The 26,322-nt window shown below is 36.3% G+C and overlaps 1 protein-coding gene across 2 annotated transcripts in view; it reads right to left on the bottom strand.

Moving 5' to 3' along the window:
- The window catches only part of POT1 (protection of telomeres 1), a 640,429-nt gene that overhangs the window by 65,553 nt on the left and 548,554 nt on the right, over positions 1-26,322 (bottom strand). For both annotated transcript variants that reach the window (XM_053716650.1, XM_053716651.1), the window contains one exon: positions 17,618-17,706. In XM_053716650.1, the coding sequence (XP_053572625.1) occupies positions 17,618-17,706 (89 nt within the window). The remainder of the gene's footprint in view (positions 1-17,617; positions 17,707-26,322) is intronic.

Raw genomic sequence — 26,322 nt, 5'->3', positions numbered from 1 at the left:
TTTTCTCCCAGAAGGATACAAAAAAATGCTTTTACAGTGCTTACACTCGGAGTTAACCAAATTAGCAGCTGATAAAAACAGTTGTTATTATTACCAAAATAAATGGAACACAATAAATTGTCCTCAAAGGGCCAAAGGGCTGTATTAACCCTGCCGGGAAATGAATCTATGACCCTTGGATCTAGAATAAGCGTTTGTAGTCAGGACATTCACCAACTGATCTACATCACCGGCTAAAAGTGGGGCAGAAAAAAACTCTAAACCTCCAAAAATAGTGGAGATAATAGAAATCAAACAAATTATTATCCTAACAAGATAGAGATAATAAAATATATTTGAAATCATAATAATAGATATAGTAAACATAATTAAAGGAACACATCTAAAGTAAATAAACAGAGTTAAATACTTGAGAATCTGAAACTGATTATGCTAACTGTTCAACAAAGGTTGAGAGAACAGTAATGTGAGCCACAGATAAAGCTGAGCTTAAAATATAAACAGTACGTGAATATGCTCTACTAAGGTTATATTCAGATTCTAAAGAATCCTGAAAATAAGTACCAATTTTCATAGAAATAGTAGTACAGTCCCAAGAGGGAATCAGAATAACCATTCTCTAGAATATAATACAGATAGTATATTGAACAGGAAAAGAACTCAAGAGCAAAAATGTTAAAATCCATATTTGAAAAGGATTAACATACAGCTAGATTACGAGTTTGGCGTTATGAGTGAAAAAGCATTGTTATGCTTGATAATGCTGCTTTTTCCATAACGCCGCTATTACAAGAGGCCTATTTATTAAAGGTCTGTCGGACCTGATCTGACAGTGCGGATCAGGTCCGACAAACCTCACTGAATGCGGAGAGCAATACGCTCTCCGTATTCAGCATTGCACAAGCAGCTCTTGTGAGCTGCTGGTGCAACACCGCCCCCTGCAGATTCGCGGCCAATCGGCCGCCAGCAGGGAGGTGTCAATCAACCCGATCAAACTTGAATTGTGGAGATCTCTGTCCGCCTGCTCAGAGCAGGCGGACAGGGTTATGGAGCAACAGGCTCGCCAGAAACACTGGCCCTCAAGCTCCATTCAGAGCTTGATAAATGGGCCTCCAAGTGTTGTAGGTATAGGTGTACTGCACCCCTTTTTGGCCATCACGCAACGTCAGTACTGCACTTTTAAAAAAGTCCTTTTTCAATGGGACTTCCATAGCGCCGGTATTACAAGTTTACCTGGGTGGCAAAAAGTGAGCTGTACACCCTATACGTACAAGATTCGTACCGTCATCGAAAGTCAGTAGTTATAAGTTTTAAGTTACAAAGCTGTAGCATAAAACTCATAACTAAAGTGTTAAAAAGTACACTAACACCCATAAACTACCTATTAACCCCTAAACCGAGGGCATCCCGCATCGCAAATACTAAAATAAAATGATTAACCCCTAATCTGCTGCTCTGGACATCGACGCCACTATTAAAATGTATTAACCCCTCTTCCGCCGCTGCCCGACATCGTCGCCACTATAATAAACCTATTAACCCCTAAACCGCAAACACTACTTAAATATTAACCCCAAATTTGCCGTCCGCCCACACCGCTGCTATAATAAACCTATTAACCACTAAAACGCAAGCCCCCCACATGAAATATACTAAATTAAACTATTAACCCCATAACCTCTGGCCTCCCACATCACTACATAAATATATTAACCCCTAAACCTAACCCTAACGTAACCCTAAGCATAAGACTAATCCTAACTTAAAGGGACAGTCTACACCAGAATTGTTATTTTTTTAAAAGATAGATAATCCCTTTTTTACCCATTCCCTAGTTTTGCATAACCAACACAGTTATATTTATATATTTTTTACCTCTGTGATTATCTTGTATCTAAGCCTCTGCAGACTGCCCCTTTATTTCAGTTCTTTGACAGACTTGCAGTTTAGCCAATCAGTGATGGCTCCCTGGTAACTTCACGTGCATGAGCACAGTGTTATCTATATGAAAAACATGAACTAACACCCTCTAGTGGTGAAAAACCTGTTAAAATGCATTCTTAAGAGCCGGCCTTCAAGGTCTAAGAAATTAGCACATGAACCTCCTAGGTTAAGCTTTCAACTAAGAATACCAAGAGAACAAAGAAAAATTGGTGATAAAAGTAAATTGGAAAATTGTTTAAAATTACATGCCCTATCTGAATCATGAAAGTTTTTTTTGGGCTAGACTGTCCCTTTAAATATAATTAAAATAAATCTAAATAAACCTTTTATTATTACCTAAATAATTCCTAATTAAAACTAAATACATACTTACCTGTAAAAAAAAACCGAAGCAAGCTACAATATTACTACAGGGAGTGCAGAATTATTAGGCAAATGAGTATTTTGACCACATCATCCTCTTTATGCATGTTGTCTTACTCCAAGCTGTATAGGCTCGAAAGCCTACTACCAATTAAGCATATTAGGTGATGTGCATCTCTGTAATGAGAAGGGGTGTGGTCTAATGACATCAACACCCTATATCAGGTGTGTATAATTATTAGGCAACTTCCTTTCCTTTGGCAAAATGGGTCAAAAGAAGGACTTGACAGGCTCAGAAAAGTAAAAAATAGTGAGATATCTTGCAGAGGGATGCAGCACTCTTAAAATTGCAAAGCTTCTGAAGCGTGATCATCGAACAATCAAGCGTTTCATTCAAAATAGTCAACAGGGTCGCAAGAAGCATGTGGAAAAACCAAGGCGCAAAATAACTGCCCATGAACTGAGAAAAGTCAAGCGTGCAGCTGCCAAGATGCCACTTGCCACCAGTTTAGCCATATTTCAGAGCTGCAACATCACTGGAGTGCCCAAAAGCACAAGGTGTGCAATACTCAGAGACATGGCCATGGTAAGAAAGGCTGAAAGACGACCACCACTGAACAAGACACACAAGCTGAAACGTCAAGACTGGGCCAAGAAATATCTCAAGACTGATTTTTCTAAGGTTTTATGGACTGATGAAATGAGAGTGAGTCTTGATGGGCCAGATGGATGGGCCCGTGGCTGGATTGGTAAAGGGCAGAGAGCTCCAGTCCGACTCAGACGCCAGCAAGGTGGAGGTGGAGTACTGGTTTGGGCTGGTATCATCAAAGATGAGCTTGTGGGGCCTTTTCGGGTTGAGGATGGAGTCAAGCTCAACTCCCAGTCCTACTGCCAGTTTCTGGAAGACACCTTCTTCAAGCAGTGGTACAGGAAGAAGTCTGCATCCTTCAAGAAAAACATGATTTTCATGCAGGACAATGCTCCATCACACGCGTCCAAGTACTCCACAGCGTGGCTGGCAAGAAAGGGTATAAAAGAAGAAAATCTAATGACATGGCCTCCTTGTTCACCTGATCTGAACCCCATTGAGAACCTGTGGTCCATCATCAAATGTGAGATTTACAAGGAGGGAAAACAGTACACCTCTCTGAACAGTGTCTGGGAGGCTGTGGTTGCTGCTGCACGCAATGTTGATGGTGAACAGATCAAAACACTGACAGAATCCATGGATGGCAGGCTTTTGAGTGTCCTTGCAAAGAAAGGTGGCTATATTGGTCACTGATTTGTTTTTGTTTTGTTTTTGAATGTCAGAAATGTATATTTGTGAATGTTGAGATGTTATATTGGTTTCACTGTTAAAAATAAATAATTGAAATGGGTATATATTTGTTTTTTGTTAAGTTGCCTAATAATTATGCACAGTAATAGTCACCTACACACACAGATATCCCCTTAAAATAGCTATAACTAAAAACAAACTAAAAACTACTTCCAAAACTATTCAGCTTTGATATTAATGAGTTTTTTTGGGTTCATTGAGAACATGGTTGTTGTTCAATAATAAAATTAATCCTCAAAAATACAACTTGCCTAATAATTCTGCACTCCCTGTAATAGTTATATTGTAGCTATCTTAGGTTTTATTTTTATTTTCACTAGCCAAAATATTCAAGCGCCTAAGAAGAGGTATAGAACAAACTTAATTTATTAAAAATCTGTACATACAAATAGATAACCAATAATAAAACTATGTGGTGATAACTCACGTTATTTAATGCCTTAAAACCTTCCAAATATGGTAAAATGCTGTATATTATAATAAAAACCATATACTTAATGCCCGCCCAAACGGGTCAGCCTAAAAAACTAGGTGCACCTAGACTGTAAAAATGTTGTTGTCGAATCCAAGTTGGATATGAAACTTACATAAATAACAATAGTTCACATCCAAGTATATCACATTCAAATAAATCACATTCAAATAAATGTCTTAACGGTTGCCCAGAAGTCCAAACGGTATAGTCCAAAATTCAATATTCTGGTGTGTATTATAAAAATTAGGGAGAGCTGTTTTTCAAGGAATAGGCTTTATTTCCCTGTAAATGCAAGAATTAATAATGCATTACTTTATGAAATATAAGCAATCCTAGATTGAGAAGATAATAATTCAATTGGAAAATAACTTTAAACAGTGGTTCCAATGATGTTCAATAACATCATTGGAACCAATGTTTAAAGTTATTTTCCAATGTAATGTAGGTGGCGGCGATGTTAAGGGTGGCAGATTAGGGGTTAATAGTTTTATTTAGGTGGCGGCGATGTTAAGGGCAGGAAACTAGGGATTAATAACATTATGTGTGTTGCGGCAATGTCGGGGGCGGCAGATTAGGGGTGTTTAGACGTAGTTTTATGTTAGGATGTTAGGTTTAAACATAACTTTTTCTTTCCCCATAGACATCAATGGGGCTGCGTTACGGAGCTTTTGTTTCCGCGATCGCAGGTGTTAGGCTTCTTTTTTGCCAGCTCTCCCCATTGATGTCTATGGGGAAATCGTGCACGAGCACGTCAAATCAGCGCTTGTATTTCGGTGCGGTATGGAGCTCAACGCCACCATATCGCCCGCACAAGCCTGCTTTTTACAAACTTGTAATAGCAGAGCTATAGGGAGGTGAATTAACGCCGCTTTTGTGGTCGTTAATTTCCCTATAGCGCTCAAAACTCGTAATCTAGCTGACTGTTAATAGGAGGACTAGACTCCAAAAAGCTATAAATAACAAAATTTCCTTAACAAAGAGCAAAAAATGTTCAAATGAAAAATAAGGAGAATTTTTAACAAACTGATACAGGATCCTTTAAAACCAAAGAAACCTTCATCAGTAGAATAAACTTAAGTATGCTGTCGGTCAGAACAAAATTAATTAAATCTTAACAATTTTGAAAAGACCTTGTACGTTTACTTAAAGGCATAATAGCAGTTATAACCTTTAATGATATAAGCAACAACGTGATGTTTGCAGATGAAATCAAGTACATGAACTGAATATGTAAAAAACAGTAAATGTCATTGTACATGTAGAAACATTGCTAGCATAAAACATGATAAATAAATGCCACATAATTGAGCTGAAGAAATAACAACTTAATAATGAAAAGAACACACTTAGCTTTGTAGAATTGTGTTCCAGGGCATCATAGTTTCTACACTAACATCAGAGTCAGGAACAGAATGAGACATCTCGCAAAATGTAACAGAAAAAGAAAAATAACATTAGGCAAAACATAGAATTTCCACAATTTAACAGTTTCAGTAGAGAAAAGCAGGCATAATAGCTTTCAAAGTTCATGAAAACAGCGAGCAATAGTGGGAGAGGGGTAAAATAACAAAATTTTGGCTCCAAGAATGACGTATTACGCAAAAAGAAGTTAAAATTATTTGGCGTAAATCTAACACCAGGAAATGACACAACTTGCGTCATAACAAATGCGATTTTGCGACAAAACTAGCGTCAACAAAGACGCAGGAAATGACGAAATTTGCGCCATGTAAGGCGCAACTTCGTAGCAAAAAAGTTTGCGGCAAGAATGACGCAATGAACAGCATTTTGCGCCCTCGCGAGCCTAGATTTGCACGCAAAAAAATGAAAGTCAAATAAGAAAAAGACTGAACCCCAGGTAAGAAAAAAGTTTAAATAAACTTCCCAAACATGATTCCTATACTGAAACTGTTTAGACTGCAAAGGGAAATACACATAGACCTGACTCATGGCAAATATAAGTAAAATACATATATTTAAAACTTTATATTAATACATAAAGCGCCAAACGATAGCTGAGAGTGTCTTAAATAATGATACATACTTACCGAAAGACTCCCATCCACATATAGCAGATAGCCAAACCAGTACTGAAAACTATCAGCAGAGGTAATGGTATATAAGAGTATATCGTCGATCTGAAAAGGGAGGTAGGAGATGAATCCCTTCGACCGATAACAGAGAACCCTTGAAAAGATTTCCCGTGAAAGAAACCATAAAATCAGTAGGTGATACTCTCTTCACATCCCTCTGACAAACACTGTACTCAGAGGAATTGGGCTTCAGAATGCTTAGAAGCGCTTATCATAGAAGAAATCATAAAAATCAAGCACAAACTTACTTCACCACCTTTGTAAAACTAAGTTGTGGGTGTGGTGGAAGGTGTATTTATAGGCATTTGAGGTTTGGGAAACATTGCCCCCTCCTGGTAGGAATGTATATCCCATACGTCACTAGCTCATGGACTCTTGCCAATTACATGAAATATATATATATATATATATATATATATATATACACACACACCTATACCTGTATATCTATTCCTACATACTGTAAAATATTCTAAATAATCCATAGAATATATCTATATTTTTTAATAATTATTAATATTTTATAATTAAAGGGGAACCCAATTTTTTTCTTTTGTGATTCAGATAGAACATGCAATTTTTTTTTTTTTTTAACTTTTATTTATAAACCAAGACATTATCCAAGAATGAATATGAACAGCATTGAACACATAATCATAATCCATAAATTATACATATGTTCATTCATATAATACTGTATTTAATTATGCATACAGATATATATAACCAATCAGCATATTAATATAACATAATCAACTTTGCTTATTAACATTACTTGGGATTTTTTTGTTTTCCAACCCCCCCTAAACCCTTCCCTCCCTCCCTCCCCCCGTGCGGAGAGGCAATCCAACTAAACCAGAGTCGCAACACAAGAAAAAAAAAAAAAAATTTAAGGGAAAAATCACTTTCTACCGCTACCTCTCTCTTGTTGCTTACCAGTTCCCTAGTAAAACAATTTCTGTATTCCTAAAGGGGAAGATTATATGATTCATTTCTTCCGAAGGGAATATTTTTAAGAAGGCTGCCCATTTGTCAAAAAATATTTTAATGTCCTGATCGTTATTTATGTCCGAATCTCTCTGTTCTAGAATGCATTGTTTTTTCATGCAGTTTTTAATCTCGGAGATGCTTGGAATTGCACGACTTTTCCATTTTTTACAGATTAAATATCTGGTAGCAAGTATAGTAGATATTACTATTCTTTCATTATTTTGTCTACCAGGTTCTTTCTTAAGACAGAATATTATCTGATATAATGTTAATGAAGGCCATGTTATCTTTAGCACATTCTTGAGCCAATATTCAACCTTAGCCCATAGATTTTTAATCTTTGGACAATGCCAAAACATATGCATTAAATCAGCTGCCTGAAGCGAACTTTTAGGACACTTATTAAACCCTGCATTGGTACATTTGAAGCCTCTCCCAGGGGTAAAGTATGCCCCGTGCAAGAGTTTGACATGTGCCTCTCTCCAGGTTGCAGATAGTGTTACTTGAGCAATTTTCTTAATTGATAATTGAATCGTTTTTATATCCATATTACTCTGAGGGATTGATATGTTCCAATAGGCAACCAAATTTGCCAATACCGTGGCCCCTTTTTTTGTACTCAGAAGATAATAGCACGGTGTAATTGACATATGGCCATTTCTTGTTAAAACCAACCAATTATCCAGTATACCCAATCCCCATTCCCAGCCCTCTTTCCTAACTAGGTCCTGGGTAAAATGTCTTAGTTGCAAATATGCAAAAAAAATCTTTGTTGGACAGATCGAAGTCCATTTTTAATTTCTGAAATGTTTTAATACATTTCCCTTCTTGATCTGTAATTTGAATTACCTTTGTTAGTCCAGCAGCATGCCATTTTCTAAAAACCTCCGAGTCCAAGCCTGCTTGAAAAGTGGGGTTACCTATTATAGGTAAAAGATAAGAAACTCTATTATTGATTGATAGAAAAGATGTTATTTTATGCCAAGCTTTAAGTGGGTTGAGAATGGTTTTAAGTCTTTTAATTTCTGCTGGAATTTTTTTAGGTTCTAAATGTATTAATGCAGCTAAGGAATACAGATAGCAGACATTAGACTCAAGATTGTTATTCAATACATAATTATTGGACGAGATCCAATCTGTTACAATCCGGGCTAGAAAGGAAAAGTTATAAAACCTTATATCAGGTAGAGAAAGACCTCCGCTTTCTCTTGGTACCGCCAGTTTCATGAGGGATATCTTTGACCTTTTATTCTGCCATAGGAAGTGAATAAGAGAGGTATTAATAGATCGAATATCCTTTCCCAAAAGAATTATTGGAGTATTTTGAAGTATGTACAATAATTTTGGGAGAAGGGCCATCTTGAAAAGGGCTATCCTTCCAGAAAGTGATAATGGAAGTTTTTGCCACATCAGGAGCTTTTCCTTGATCGTTTTTATTACCGGGGGAATATTCAGAGCATATAAATCCGAAGTTCTTATCGGAATGTGGATCCCTAAATATTTAAAAGAGTTTGTCACTTGGTGAAAGGGGGTTTCCAGCAAGGAAGTGTTATCTTTCCTTAGCCAAAGTATCTCCGATTTAGCCATATTTACTTTGTATCCAGAGAATGAGCCAAATTGTTCCAATATCTGAAAAAGTTTTGGTAGATTCAATTTGGTGTTTGCCATATAAAGCAGCAGGTCATCTGCATACAGGCCTATTTTTATTTCAGTGTTGCGAATTTTTATACCATCTAAGAGATGGCGAATTTTAATTGCCAGAGGCTCAATCGAGATGTTGAATAAAAGCGGGGAGAGAGGACAACCCTGCCTCGTCCCTCTACCTAAAGAGATGGAAGAGGACATGGTGTTATTCACTATCAATTTTGTAAATGGTTGTTTATATAGATTCCCGATAAATTCGAGAAAATTGCCACCGATACCAAACCGCCTAAATGATGTTTTAATATGTTCATTAAATATTGAATCGAAGGCTTTTTCAGCATCGATGGAGATAATGGCAAGGTCAGGTGTGTCCTCCCCCCTGCTGCTAGGCATAACCTCAAAATATTCTGTCACTAAGAGTGCTTCTCTAATTTTTGCAGCTGAATTACGATTATTTAAAAAGCCTGACTGATCAGTATGGATGATTTCTGGAAGGATCCCTTGAAGTCTGGATGCTAAAATTGCAGTGAGAATTTTATAGTCGGAGTTTAATAGAGCGATTGGTCTGTAAGATTCTTTACAGCATGCGTCCTTTCCGCCCTTTAATATCAAAGTTGTATACGAGCTAGAAAATGAAGAAGGGATCCAATTACCCTTTGTATAAAAACTGTTAAAAAGGGTGGAAAGATGTGGGGTGGCTTCACTAGACAAAATTTTATAGAATTCACTAGGAAGACCATCAGGACCTGCTGCCTTATTTAGGGAGAGCTCAGATATTGTCTTCTCTATTTCTTCTATGGAGATAGGAGCGTTTAGACTATTGGACATCTCTAATGTAATTGTAGGATATGTGATGTCCCTCCAAAAATCTATAGATTCCTGTACATCACTTGTTTTGGATGAGTAGAGCTCCTGATAATATTCATAGAATGTATTTAAAATATCCTCAGGTTTTGAGATATGTAGCCCTTTATTATACAGTTTGTCTATTACCGGTTGTTTCTTCTCATTTTGAAAGTGAAAGTAAACTTAGCTCTTCAGCTCTGCAGATTTACATAAATCCTTAAAAAACAACAGCACTTTCATTCATGATATTTTTTAATTGTGTACATAAATACCCTTTTCGCCGCATTTAACCGCATATTTTTGGCATCTTCAATTCAGCCCGTTGCAGATGAGTCAGTTTATTTCCTGGTCACGTTTTTTGCAGTTACCAATTGACTTTCTGGCCGATCGGCGGCCAGAAAGCTACGTCACAGCCTGCTCGCATCGAATGCGCATGCGCGGAGTCCAATATAAGCACGGTGATGTCAGTCGCGCGTTCACAATTCGCGCATGCGCATTCCTGACGATCATTTGCTGCCAAGATTTTCAGCGTCCTAGCCAAACAGTTTGACGCATGCGCGTTTTCAATAGGGGATGAGAAAGTTTGCATGCGCATTTGTACGCCGATCGCCGATTAGCGCATGCGCAATAGATCACAAAATCGTGAACGAGCTTTCAAGCCTACGTGTAGAGCGGGTGGGACCGCTCTATACGTAATGAATACAAAATCCAGGAAGAGGAGGGTGGGAGGAGTAAAGCCAAGAACGGTAGGGAAATAAATAATAGAAATATAAACAATTAGATTGAAGTAAACGGAAAAAAAAACATGCGAAAATGTTATATTTCCCCTATAGATTATTATGATATATTGCAATGAGGAATAATTTACTTTCACTTTAATTAATTTGGCCAACATCTTGCCCGATTTATTCCCGTATCTATATAGCTTAGCCTGCATTCTTAATTCTCTTTGTGTTTTTTGTGACAGTACAAAGGTATCTCTTTCATTTTTTGCCTTAACATATTTCGCCCAATTTAATGGTGTTTTGTCAAGCAGATACCGGTTATAAGTATTAGTCAAACATTGACATGACTCTCTTTCTCTGGATCTAATTTTCTTTTGTAAGGCGATACTATATGAGAGTATTTCCCCTCTCATCACCGCTTTCGCAGTGTCCCAAAATAACTCAGGACAACTCAAATGTTCTTTATTAAAATATACATATTCCTTATATTTGTTTACAAGCCAGTTCTTAAATTTTACCTCTGACATCAAGTAATAGGGAAAAAAGAAACGCGATGAGGCAGGGCGTGCATCTGAGAGCTGGAACTCAAGAATAATTGGTGCATGATCTGAGAGAAGAATTGGAAGTATGTCTGATTTAACCCCATTCATTAACATGCGCTCATCAATCAGAAATATATCTATTCTAGAGAGTGTTTTGTGCGCCTTAGAAAGGCAAGTAAAGCTCTGAATAGAAGGATTTTGATGTCTCCAAACGTCTCGCACCGCTAGGTTTTGTATGATTTTTTAAAACATTTTGCACTCTAGATTATCTTTTTTTTGTTTCAGCTGTTTGACATCCCGTCTTAACCTATCAATTGGGCTTTGTGGTGCCATATTGAAATCTCCGCCCATAATCAAACACCCTTCCGTGTAAGCTAAAAGTTTAGACTGAAGAGAGATCCAATATTTTGGATCAAATACATTAGGGCCATATGTATTGCACAGCGTATACATCTTCAGAGAAATTTTTACTTTCAACATGACATACCTCCCTCCTGGATCAGCCTCAAAGTGCACCACTTCAGTTTCAATTCTTTTCCCTATTAATATTGCTACCCCCCTCTTTCTCTTAACACTGGGTGCAAAATATATTTCCTTTACCCAAGCTGTCTTAAGTTTTAAAGATTCTTCTGCAGATAGATGAGTTTCTTGGATGAAACCTATATCAGTCTGGGTTTTTCTAAGCTGAGTAAGAATTGCCTTTCTCTTAATAGGGGTAGATATACCACCTACATTCCATGAAACTATTTTACATTTGTCACTACACATATTCATTTATATATCAGGAGATAAGGAGCAAGAGAGATAGAGGGAGGAAAAAAAAAAAAAAAAAATTAAAAAGGAAGTTCCCCTTCCTTTCTTTCCCTTTATGTATATAAAAATAAGCCCTCTCCACACAGGGGTAAATTAAACACTGAGACCCATGTCTAAACAGAGACCAATTTACCTTAGAAAAAAGAAAAAAGAAGAAAAAGAAAAAAGCCTGCATATTTTACCATCTCTAGGATCTTAGTATTAAATTTATCATCGGACCGGGGAATTCAGTGTTTTATATAAGCTTTCAGCTAAATGGGCTTCCTCAAAGAAGTGTACAACATCATTAACTTTAACCTTTAATTTATGAGGGAATATTATAGTTGCCTGGTATCCTTTTTGTATAAACCTGGTACAAATAGGAGCAAGCTCCCTTCTTTTTGCTGCGGTGTCCGCTGAAAAATCCTGAAACATAAGGATTGTAATACCTCCAACTTTGACTGGCTGTTGTTTACGATAATACTGAAATAAAGTAAGTTTGTCTTGGAAGTTTAACAGTTTAGCTATAACAGGTCTAGGCTTGGTTCTGGCTTTATTTTCTATACGGAATGAACCTATCCTGTGCGCTCTCTCCACTGGAATGGGATATAGAGTAGGTGGCAATTTTAAGATTTTAGGCAGTGTTTCTGATATGAAATTAACAAGATTATCATATTGATGTTCTTCTGGGAGTCCTATGATTCTTATATTATTTCTTCTAGAACGATTTTCTAGGTCCTCTAATCTATTTTGTATTTTTTGTAAGTTGGTGTTTACATCTTCCAGGTTGGAACTATGTACTATTGTTAGGTCTTCCAGGTCCAAGACTCTCTGCTCGGCTTCCTGCAGCCTGTTAGAGAACTGGCGGACTTCCTGGGTTAATGAACAAAAGTCTTGTTTAATTTCAGCTCTAAGAGCCTCAAAATTGAGCGAGAGCGCATCAGATATGCTAGCAACAAGATTGTGAATATTAGTAGGTTCTTGAACTACTGACATGTTTAACAGAGCTGATTGTGTATCCATGACTGTCTCTTGATTGCCTTTCATTTTTCTATCCCTCTGCCTCGCTGCCATGGCTGGAGAGGGAATCTTGGGTGAACCGTGAAGGAATTTATCCATGTGCCAGTGAACAGAAAATTACAGAGAAAAAAAAAAAAAAAGAAGTGATTGAAGCGAAAATACGTGAAAAGTGGTGCAAGGCCAGAAGTGGATGTGAATTTAGTTGAGAGTGAAAAAATGCTCTCAGATCGACCAGTGGGAGTGTATAAGTGATGATTAAGTGAGGGAAGGAAGAAAAAAAAAAAAGGGGGGAAGCCCCACGCCTAGGGGGGAAAAAAAGAAGTGAGAAGACCAGTGATACTTAGTTAATTAAGTGAAGATGTCCAACCACGGACGCGAAAACCAGAGGGAAATACAAATGCAAGACTATGTCAGGTCAGTTTACCAAGGCTAGTAGCAATAAATCTTTCGAGGAATCGCCCTGATTTAATATCTATGTCACAGGCTAACAAAAAAATAAAAATAAATTACTGATGAAATCAGCAGGAATAACCTTAATTAATCTAATTCAAATGACACTCTAATGTTGTATAAAGGGAAAAAAAGAGTATACCTTAGTACCAATAACTATATAGAAGTGCGACCTAGGGAAAAAAGTCCCAGGAATTATTTCAATTATTTGTGTATTTAAATCATACTTCTATAAACTTTGCCTCTGCCCCTTTGTACCTTCCTCCCAAAACTTTACTTGCCCTATCACACCCCCTGTCTAGATCAGTATAATTCTACCAATAGGTTATATCAAGCTTTAATTCTCACATACCATAAGCAAATATTAAACTGATACCTTTAAATCCTTCAACAGGCAAGTATATAATCTTGCAATTTAACAGCCACAAAATATGAAGAGCAGATATTTTGTTTTAAGAGCTTAAATTCTAATGTAGGAATATTAAAGAACAATCTGAGTACTTGAGATTCCCCTGTCTAGTCCTCACAATTAAAATTCAACAAATTAAATAGTGTTTCTTTTCCTTTTGTAAAAAAAGACAGTATTTTAGAAAAATAACATTCTTAACATAGGGGAAAAAAAAAAAGGGAGAGAAAAAAAAAGAAAAGAAAGAAAAAGAACATTTATACAAAAGAGCAGTTTCTATATAACATTGCAACACATGCAATTTTAAGCAACTTTCTAATTTACTCCTATTATAATTTTTCGTTCTCTTGCTATCTTTATTTGAAAAAGAAGCCATCTTAGCTAAGGAGCCTGCCAATTTGTGGTTCAGTACCCTGGACAGCACTTGTTTATTGGTGGGTCAATTTATCCACCAATCAGCAAGAACAACCCAGGTTGTTCACCAAAAATTGGTCGGCATCTAAACTTACATTCTTGCTTTTAGATGCCAACCCATTTTTGGTGAACAACCTGGGTTGTTCTTGCTGATTGGTGGATAAATTGACACACCAATAAACAAGTGCTGTCCAGTGTACTGAACCACAAATTGGCTGGCTCCTTAGCTTAGATGCCTTCTTTTTCAAATAAAAATACCAAGAGAATGAAAAAAAATTGATAAAAGGAGTAAATTAGAAAGTTGCTTAAAATTGCATGCTCTATCTGAATCCCGGAAGAAAAAAATTGGGTCCAGTGTCCCTTTAACATTTCTAAAATGCTCATTGAAAGGAACAGTAAAGTAAAAATTAAACATTCATGATTTAGATAGAGCATGCAATTTTAAACAACTTTTAATTTAATTCTGTTAGCAAATTTGCTTTGTTTTTTTGATATCTTTTATTGAAGAGTAAAACTAGGTTGGCTCATGAGAGCTCAAGAAAGAGAATGTACGTGTCTTTAGTACTCTTTGGCAGCAGTGTTTTGCAACATTATTTGTAGCTTTGTTATTCAATGTTGCAAAACACTGCTGCCAAAGAGTACTAAAGACACGTGCACCAAGAGAACAAAGCAAATTTGATAACAGAACTACATTGGAAAGTTGTTTAAAATTGCATGCTCTATCCGAATTATAAAAGTTTAATTTTGACTTTAGTTAGTAATTCTTCATGTGCACCAACCCGACCGCGTTAGACCTAAATCACTAATACTAATGCGCATATTTTTTATTCCTGTGTTCTTCACATAGAAAATAATGTAATTTTTATTATTAAATTTATATTTCTAAATATACAGTATATGATAATGTAAAATGGATATGTATACCATTACCTATACATCTATAGGAATAGATAAACAGGTATATACATACATACACAGGTATGTATGTACCTATATGTATTCAGTTTGTGAAAAAGTTAATTTTTTTTATTTGATCGCATACATACACAGTATCTAACAAAAGTGAGTACAACCCTCACATTTTTGTAAATATCTTATTATATATTTTCATGTGACAACACTGAAGAAATGACACTTTGCTACAATGAAAAGTAGTGAGTGTACAGCCTGTATAACAGTGTAAATTTGCTGTCCCCTCAAAATAACTCAACACACAGCCATTAATGTCTAAACCATTGGCAACAAAAGTGAGTACACCCCTAAGTGGAAATGTCCAAATTGGGCCCAAAGTGTCAATATTGTGTGTGGCCACTGTTATTTTCCAGCACTGCCTTAACCCTCTTGAGCATGGAGTTAACCAGAGCTTCACAGGTTGCCACTGAAGTCCTCTTCCACTCCTCCATGACGACATCACGGAGCTGGTGGAGACCTTGCGCTGCCCCACCTTCCATTTGAGGATGCCCCACAGATGCTCAATAGTGTTTAGGGTCTGGAGACATGCTTGGCCAGTCCATCACCTTTACCCTCAGCTTCTTTAGCAAGGCAGTGGTCGTCTTGGAGGTGTGTTTGGGGTCGTTATCATGTTGGAATACTGCCCTGCAGCCCAGTCTCTGAAGGGAGGGGATCATGCTCTGCTTCAGTATGTCACAGTACATGTTGGCATTCATGGTTCCCTCAATGAACTGTAGCTCCCCAGTGCCGGCAGCACTCATGCAGACACTCCCACCACCATGCTTGACTGTAGGCAAGACACACTTGTCTTTGTACTCCTCACCTGGTTGCCGTCACACACTATTGACACCATCTGAACAAAATAAGTTTATCTTGGTCTCATCGGACCACAGGACATGGTTCCAGTAATCCATGTCCTTAGTCTGCTTGTCTTCAGCAAACTGTGGGCTTTCTTGTGCATCATCTTTAGAAGAGGCTTCTTTCTGGGACGACAGTCATGCAGACCAATTTGATGCAATGTGCGGCGTATGGTCTGAGCACTGACAGGCTGACCCCCCACCACTTCAACCTCTGCAGCAATGCTGGCAGCACTCATACGTCTATTTCCCAAAGACAACCTCTGGATATGACGCTGAGCATGTGCACTCAACTTCTTTGGTCGACCATGGCGAGGCCTGTTCTGAGTGGAACCTGTCCTGTGAAACCGCTGTATGGTCTTGCCCACCATGCTGTAGCTCAGTTTCAGGGTCTTGGCAATCATCTTATAGCCTAGACCATCTTTATGTAGAGCAACAATTCTTTTTTTTCAGATCCTCAGAGAGTTCTTTGCCATGAGGTGTCATGTTGAACCTACAGTGACCAGTATGAGAAACTGTGTGAGCGATAACACCAAATTTAACACACCTGCTCCCCATTCACACCTGAGACCTTGTAACACTAACAAGTCACATGACACCAGGGAGGGAAAATGGCTAATTGGGCCCAATTTGGACATTTCCACTTAGGGGTGTACTCACTTTTGTTGCCAACGGTTTAGACATTAATGGCTGTGTGTTGAGTTATTTTGAGGGGACAGCAAATTTACACTGTTATACAGGCTGTACACTCACTACTTTACATTGTAGCAAAGTGTCATTTCTTCAGTGTTGTCACATAAGATATAATAAAATATTTACAAAAATGTGAGGGGTGTACTCACTTTTGTTAGATACTGTAAATATTTACAATAATTATTACATTAACCTGTAAGTGAAGGACATTGGAATGTTAAATTTGTACAGTAAATATATAGTGAAACACAAATACATATGTACACACACATATATGCATATATTGAAGAAAAAACTGGCAGACACTCAAAAGGTTAGGGCAAATCCAAAAGCTTTACTTTTCTGATCAGGGCAGCAGTACAACAGAGCAACGTTTCAGGGCTAACACCTTCTCCTCAGGCTCAATGTAAATGGACACATAATTCAACCCTTAAAAAGCCATAAACCACGCCCCTGACATCATAGTAGCCCATATATAGTCTATACACCAAAGTTGCCATGTAACAAATAAGCAACATTATAACAATCAATTGTTCTCTATGTGAAAAAATAAGAAGGGCCATCACCTAACAAATAATCTTTAGACAAAGAGAACATCTCAATCCCATATATTTTAATTTTGTAATATATGCATACACAGCTTTAGACATGTCTAGGCATGCATATATGTTAAAGCCCTTTGCAGCCCTTCTTTTGTCTAACACCTTATACCATAAATCTTTAAGCCCTTAAAAATGATTTAAAAAATAAAATAAAAAAGTTACATCACAGTGTTTATATGACTATAACTGTACTATTAAGTGTATTTATGTTGTGTGTAATGCAACTTTTTTCTTCTCTTACCCTTTACACAAGCTCTCTAGTAGTGCTAATTAGTTAAGCGTAAATTGTGATTGTGCTCGAGTGAACAAATTTACTTTCAGTTTGTAATGCGCGTGCTAATTCTGACTTGCGCAAAAAGCCTAGCACTTCTCTCCCTATATATATATATATATATATATATATATATATATATATATATATATATATATATACACACATACTCTTTTTTTTTTTTTTTTTGCAGAATTTACCTTTTGCTATTGTACTAGCATCCCATGAGGTTTCATGCACTATAGAACAAAGGGCATCTAGATTCTTCAAACTGGAACAGTTTCTGCACCTAAAATGGTAAATGTTGGTATATTAGTATAGAACATTTAGGTACATGTGCAACCCTCACAGTTACTGACAACATTCTGATGTTAGTAGGTATTTAACAATGAGAAAGAAGGCACTAGTTTTGTTTTCGTTAAACCATGCTATTTTGCAACTAAATGTGTCAGGACCATACTGTGTGCTTTTTTTGGAAATGACAGATCACACAACTATACCTCAGTCTATAGACCACAAACTACTATTAATATTTATTAAACCGAGTGATTCAATTATTTAAAAAAATATTCATATGCTATAATGGAGGCATTGGGTACTCTTTCAAATGAGAGGTATTATGATATATTTCTGTATGGCGGGTGATATGGGCTTCTTTAGAATCACTAGACAAAAACAGAACAAATGCATAGTATTTGCTACTTATATTGTAGCTGAATGAGCACATTGATTTCAACAATGAGAACTGCCTCTTAAATAAAGGGCCTCATATCCCTCTATGAATTGTGGGCAAGAGGCTAAGCCTATGATTTTGTTCCATATGCTTATACTTAAAGGCTACATTATTTAATTGTTGTTGATGATCCTTGAAAGTCACCCTGGATATGGATGGTGTCACATGTTACATGGTATCTCAATTGCCTGTTACTTAGAGGTTCATAAAACTTCTAATTTTTTTTACATGATTAAGATAGAACATGAATCTTAAGTATCTTTCTAACCTACTTCTGTTATCAAATTTGCTTTGTTCTGTTGGTATCCTTTGTTGAAGGAACAATTCACAACTGGGAGCTAGCTGAAAACATTGGGTGTGCCAATGACAAGAGGCATATATGTACAGCCACTAATCAGCAGTTAGCTCCCAGTAGAGCAATGCTTCTTCTAATCCTGCCTAGGTATGCTTTTTAACAAAGAATACCAAGAGAACGAAGCAATTTAGAAAACAGACATAAATTGATTTTTTCTTTTTAAATAACATGCTCTATCCGAATAGTGAAAGTTAACTGGCTTTACTGTCCCTTTAAGTTAAAGATACTTCCTTGGCTTCAGGTAAATGTAATTTAATCACCTATCCATTAAAGGGTGTAAAAGAAGTAGGGTAAAAACAACCTCATTGTGTGTTATATGGAAAAGATTGTGGGCTAGATTACTAGTGGAGCTCTATCTTAACGTGCGCCCGTAAAGGGGCAAACTTGCTTGTTTAAGGTTGCACGTTAAATAATAAGCCATTATACGTGGCTGGTTAATGCTCCCGCTAGCTAACGGTTTCACTTTGCGCACAGCAGAATTAACCAGAGGTCAAACCACTGGTTGATGAAAAAATTGTGCCCCAATTGCCCCCAAAATAAAGAGTACATTAGTTAAAGGGACAGTCTACACCAGAATTTTTATTGTTTAAAAAAAGATAGATAATCCCTTTATTACCCATTCCCTAATTTTTCATAACAGCCTCCAAGAGCTAAAAAATTAGCATATGAGCCTACCTAGGTTTCGCTTTCAACTAAGAATACCAAAGAACAAAGTAAATTGGAAAGTTGTTTAAAATGACATTGCCTATCTGAATCATGAACATTTATTTTATACTAGACCTTCCCTTTAACATTAGAAAATAGAGATGAGCATTTTTTTTTAAAAAAAATGTAAAAAGTGAGGGGATGTGCCTTTACATTGATGTAAATAGGGGACTGTAGTTCTATGTATATATTCATAGACATATATATTTCTTTATTGCTGCCCAACGCTGACCAAATTGCCCCTTGCGCTGTGATAGGTGGTTCACCTATCTTGCGGAATGAGGCTCCCATTGGAGCCTATGGAAGCGTACTCTCGTGAGTGCAAGTCTTCCAGGCAATGCAAACACAAGGTCACGCATTGCACCTGACTTGACCTGACATGTAATACCAGCGCACATTTATGTGATAGAGAGATATCTTTTAGTCCATGTTATTGTGGATACTCCTAAATAACTATGATATTCTATTCATGTATTCCTGTTTCTATCTATACTGTGAAATGTAACTGTTTAGTTCCCTTGATGGGTAGAGGAGTGATTTGTATTAGCCAAAAGAAATAAGACTTTCCAAGAAAGCAGTTTAATATCCACTTTATGCATAGGTTCAAAAGGAGGAGACTGTAATACTCTTAACACCAAGTTAAGATTCCATGGAGGAGAAATTACAGGTTTAGGGGACTAATTATCAAAGCATCAACTATGTTGCATTCACCTGCGTCAATACGCTCGCCAGACATCGCTGATGCGGACCTGAATACGATCTCCTTATTTAACAAAAAAGACATCAAAAACATGCTCGTCAAGTACGGTGCGAAGAGCATCGGACTGGTGTTAACTAACAGTCATCAATGTTGCGGTTATTCGGGTTTTTCCCAACTTTATTTATACCATTTCATTACTGTCCATGAACAAACACATTTCTCTAAAGCTAATCTTTTATTTTTAATCTGTTAATGTCCAAGAAATAGATTGATTTATACCTCAACAAACAATATCTCATAGAAAGTTTTTTTATATTTATTTGTTATATGATACCTTCACAGAAATTAATGTGTATTTGTATTTCTAGGAGTCATATTTTTTATTTATTTTTTAAATAATTATTAATGCTAGAATTTGTACATATATCCTTGCACATACTTGTGTGTATAACATAGTAACATAGTAGATAAGGTTGAAAAAAGACTGAAGTCCATCAAGTTCAACCTATACAAATCTAAAATACTTACAAAAAGCTCCAGTTAAGCTTAAATAACCCCATTAAAATATGACCTATTTAATACTAGCAATCATATCCATTAATTTTGTTTATATACAGAAATTTATCCAGACTATTTTTAAATGTATCTATGGTATTGGCATTCACTACCTCCTTTGGTAATGAGTTCCACAATTTTATTGCTCTTACAGTGAAAAAACGTTTCTGTTGCAGGAGATTAAATCTCCTTTCCTCCAACCTTAAATTATGACCTCTTGTCAGAAACTATTTTCTTGGAATAAACAGAGCTTCTGCAATCTCTGTATATGGGCTTTGAATATATTTATATAAAGTAATCATGTCACCTCTCAAGCGCCTTTTTTCTAAAGAAAACAGACCCAGTTTGGCTAGCCTCTCCTCATAGGTTAATTTCTCCAATCCCCTTATTAGCTTTGTGGCCCTTCTCTGAACTTTTTATAGTTCTGCAATATCTTTTTTAGCAATTGGTCCCCAGAACTGCACTCCAAACTCAAGGTGAGGTCTTACCAGGGATTTATATAATGACAGAATTATGCTTTCCTCCCTTGAATCAATGCCTCTTTTAATACATGCTAGTATCTAATTAGCCTTTGAAGCCGCTGCCCTGCATTGTGCACCCATCTTTAGCTTGTTATCTATTACTACTCCCAAATCCCTTTCCTCCTGTGTTTGGCTAAGTCTTGTCCCATTTAAAAAATACATAGCCTGCTTATTTTTACTTCCAAAATGTAGAACCTTGCATTTTTCCGTATTAAATCTCATTTTCCATTCACTTGCCCATAGTTCTAATTTTAGCAAATCCCTTTGTAAAGAGAGTTCGTCCTGCTCTGACCTAATGACCTTACTTAACTTAGTATCATCTGCAAAAATAGAGATGTCGCTATTTAATCCTTGCTCCAAGTCATTTATAAAAATATTAAAAAAACAGGGCCCAGTACTGATCCCTGGGGGATGCCACTGATTACCTTTGTCCAATCTGAGTATGATCCATTTACTACTACTCGTTGCTCCCTATCTTTTATCCAGTTATTTATCCATGAGCTAACATTTTCAGCTATTCCCAGTCCCTTAATTTTGTGCATTAATCTCTCATGTGGCACTGTATCAAATGCCTTTGCAAAATCTAAGTATATCACATCAACTGATTCCCCTTTATTTATATTTTTAATTACTTCCTCGTAGAATCTAATTAGATTAGTTTGACATGATCTATTTCTCCTAAAGCCATGCTGATTAGAACTCATAATCTTGTTTACACGAATATGCTCATCAATATAATCCCTTATAAACCCTTCAAATATCTTCCCCACTATTGATGTCAGACTAACTGGTCTATAGCTTCCTGGATCCCTGCTTCCCTTTTTGAAGAGTGGCACCACATCAGCTTTACGCCAATCCTGGGGTACCATGCCTGAGGATAATGAGTCTTGAAAAATTAAGAGTAAAGGTTTGTCTATAACAGTGCTAAGTTCCCTTAACACCCTTGGGTGTATTCCATCTGGGCCTGGAGTTTTATTTACCTTAATATTTTCCAGTTTTTTCCTGATATCCTCTAAACAAAACCCAGTTAGTGGTATAGACTGGCGTGTTCTATTCTGTTTCAAAGTATCATTCAATGGTTCCTCTCTTGTGTATACTGAAGAAAAAAATGATTTAGTACCTCAGCCTTCTCCCTGTCATTATTTATCATGCTACCCTCCACGCATTTTAATGTACCTATATTATCCTTCTTAGATTTTTTGCTTTTTATGTACTTAAAGAACCTTTTAGGGTTAGACTTAGAATCCTTGGCAATTAATTTTTCATTTTCAATTTTGGCTAATTTGATTGCTTTTTTGCATGCTTTGTTACATTCCTTATAAATATTGTATGTTGAGTCTGTACTATTTTCTTTTAATAATTTAAATGCGCTACGTTTTTTCCTAATTTCTCTTAACACATTTTTATTTAGCCATAACGGTTTTTGTTTTTTTATTTTTATAAATATATGTGTGTGTGTGTGTGTATATATATATATATATATATATATATATATATATATATATGTGTCTGTGTGTGTGTGTTATGTCAGAAATATTTTGCAAACATATTAACATGTCCCTAAGTTCCTTTTTTTGTTCTAAACAATGTTGTCTTTCATATATCTGTGTTTATACCACTATATGTATATATTGTAAATGTATTATTATTCTGAGCAGGAATAATTGCAAATATAACATGCAATCAGAGTATCATATGTGCTTATTTGCAATCAATAGATATTTTAAAGGGATAGGAAAGTAAACATTTAAGTTGCAGGATACAAATAGAGCATGTAATTTTAAAACACTATAAATTCACTTCTATTTTCAAATGTGCTTTGTTCTCTTGGTATCCCTTGTTGGAAAAGAATACGCACATATCCTACACTAGTAGGAACTAGCTGCTAATTGGTGCCTGAACACATTTGTCTCTTGTGATTGGCTAAATAGATGTGTTCAGCTAGCTGCCAGTAGTGCAATGCTGTTTCTTCAGCAAAGGATAACAAGAGAATGATGCAAAGTTGATAATAGAAGTCAATTGGAAAGTTGTTTAAAATTGTATGTTCTATCCAAATCATGAAATATTTTGGGGTTTCCTGTCCCTTTAAGAGCTGGGCCAGGTTTCTCTCTGCACCTGTCTAACCCCTCCAGATTGCAATCTATTTTTACAAACCATCCCTTCACAGGTGTTATAAAATGGGCTGGCATATAAGATGACATTTCTTACTGAAGAAGAAATTCAAGAGAGGGAAGAAATACACTGAAAATAGCATGCCAGTAAAGAGGTGATTTTAATTTCTGCTGTATCTGAATCATGACAGTTTAATGTTAGGTGGGCTATCCCTTTGAGCTATCAGAGATGCTACTGAATCAAACATCAATTTGAATTTTAAAATCCTTGTCTAAAATATTACACTGTGTGTCCTAATGCCAGCATCAATGTTTATCTTTAATACTAATTTCACATATACATACTTTCAAAGTATAATGCACAATGTAACAAATTGACCTTACAAGTTCTGATGAGTGATCAATGACACAAGTATCAAGCAATTTGATTCATTAGTGATAGTTTATAATGTGTATTTGAATCAAATTGGCTGATGTCATAAATCAAGTGGTGGAAAAATTCACTAGTGTGTGGGTTGTTTAGGAGTTTGCATCATAATTGGTCCGAAAAGTGTTGAGTCAAATATGGCGTGAAGTGGAGCGGGGGACATGTATTACAATGGCTTAAACATGGTGCACATAGATTTTTCCAAAAAATAAAAAGGAAGTTAGCTATATTATGTTGTGTATATATTTCATTTCTAGCTCTATATCTATTAGTGCAACAAGTTTGGGGCAAAACTTTGCACCAAATATGTAGAAATAATATTGTCCCCTTGCTTTGCAATGAGAGACAAAGTTGTATCATAATCCATAAGTAGTAATGTATTTTTCATTTTTATCCCTCTATCTACTAGTAGTGCACCAAATGTGTAGCAATAATATTGTTTGATTTATAAAGGGTATACGACTTTAATAAAGTTTCTAATTTACTTTTTTTTTTTAATTTCAATACTTTTTATTGATGCATAACAAAATACATATATGCAGGTATTGTAATACATTTTCCTTCATATTAATCAGATTAAACAAATTGAACGGGTCTAACAATTTGAACCTATTGAACAGAGTGAACAATGACAATATACAAATAGTTTCACTCATAACTAAACCTTTCAGATTGCAGCAAGAAATGAACTCATTCATGAGTGCAATATATCACATGTTATTGAAACAATGGAGAGAAGGGAAGAAAGAAAAGTGGGTGTGAGGGTAAACAGAAAGGAGGGCGGTGGGTAAAGGGAAGAGCATAAACTGTCTCATCTCTTTGACTAAGAAATTAGTTTTGCATTCATATGTTAGCTTATAGTATTGAGTTTTGACTCCACAGGAAGAGGATGTTACTGAAATTATCTGATTTACTATAATAATTATAGTATAGCTCCTCTAAGGTCAAGACATGTTTGACTTCATCCAGCCTTTGTTGTAGGGAGGGGATTTGTGTTTTCTTCCACATACGTGGTATCAATCTTTTAGCACTATTGATCATTATTTGTAGTAATTCCATTCTATTTTGACAATGTAAGCGAGGAAGAATGTTGAGTAAGATTGTCTGTGAGTCTAGTACTATTGTTTGATTAAGTTTGTGACTAATGTGTATTTCCATCTGCTCCCAAAAAGGTCTAATTAATGGACAATCCCACCAAATATGAGATAACGTACCTTGTACACCACATTTTCTCCAACACTGTGGGGATGCAGTTGGATATATCCTGTGCAGTCGTGTTGGTGTAAGATACCATCTGGTTAACAGCTTATAGTCTCAACAATGGAGGTCGAAACTGAAGACTTTTTAACTGGTTTAAAACATTGTGTCCAGGAAGAATCACTAATCTGTACATTTAGTTCTTTTTCCCAGAGAGACTTAAAAGAGGGTGGTTTTGATAACGTTGCATGCAATAGGGATTTGTAAATTAAGGAGATTAAGTGTTTAGGAGTGTTGGGTAGAAGACAAAGCATTTCAAATGGGGTGCAGGACCTAATAAATTGTCTTTTATCTGGATGACTAGTTAGGAAGTGTCTAATCTGGAAGTAAGAGAACCATGTATCAAGTGGTGATCCCACTTCCTCTTTTATTTCTGAAAATGTTTTAATATGACCACCTCTTATAAATATGATTAATGTGTTTTCCTTATCTGATGGTTTACTGAGGGTCAGGCCAGGGAATATACTTGTTTGCAGAACGGAGGTGAGTGGCGATTAATGTGTTGAGATTTTATCGGAAACTTGTAATATTTTATCCCATACCCGTAACGTCTCCTTATTTGGTATCCAGCATATATCTTGTATCGAGTTACTTGTGAGGTTTTGATCGTCAATAAAGACCCATTTTTTGGGGTTGGATGATTGGTTCCAGGATACTATGTGTGACAGATGTATCGCCATGTAATAATTTAGGATATTCGGAACTCCCATACCACCTTCCTCCTTAGGCAGATATATGGTGTGCTTTGTAATTCTCGGTTTTGTATAAGACCATATAAATTTGTTTAGACTGTTTTGGAGGCTATTTATATATGAGATTGATGGGGTTAGGGTTAACGCTTGCATAAGATATAAAATTTTTGGCAAAATAGTCATCTTTATCGCATTAACTCGCCCTACCCAGGGTAAGTGGTTGGTTCTATGCCATGAGTTGAGCTTTATATCTATCTGATGCTTCAATTTTTGATAACTTGTTAAGATTGTTTCTGGTATAGAGGGTTTTATTATTATTCCATGTTAATAGAAAAATTTGAATATAATTTATATTCATCTAGGATATTAATAAGGGCCGGAACAGATTCTCTTGTATGCGATAGTGTAAAAAGTATGTTGTCTGCAAATAAAAGGCATTTGGTAGTATAAGATCCAATCTGAACACCCCTCACCTCTTGTGTAGTACGGACCTTAGTGGCAAGCACCTCCACTGACAAGGCAAATAGTAGGGGAGATAAGGGGCACCCTTGGCGTGTGCCATTACTAATTGTGAAAGGGTTTGAGAAAGAATTGTTTACTTTTACTTTTGCATTAGGAGCGGCATATATAGCCAAAATCTTATCTATAAAGCTTTGTGGGATGCCAAACTTAAGGAGTGTTAGCCATAGAAAATGCCAATTGACCCTATCAAAGGCTTTTTCAGCATCTGTTGATAGAATTGTAAGCGGTAAGCCTTTGATGGATAATTTGAATCAGCCTAGTAGTGTTATCCTTGGCTTCTCGAGTGGGGATAAAGCCAACTTGATCTTCATGAACTAAATATGGAAG

Source organism: Bombina bombina, chromosome 6 (genome assembly GCF_027579735.1).
Source record: "Bombina bombina isolate aBomBom1 chromosome 6, aBomBom1.pri, whole genome shotgun sequence".
Classification (NCBI taxonomy): domain Eukaryota; kingdom Metazoa; phylum Chordata; class Amphibia; order Anura; family Bombinatoridae; genus Bombina; species Bombina bombina.
Note: the sequence above shows the minus strand (reverse complement) of the source record. Positions and strands in the feature narration are given on the sequence as shown.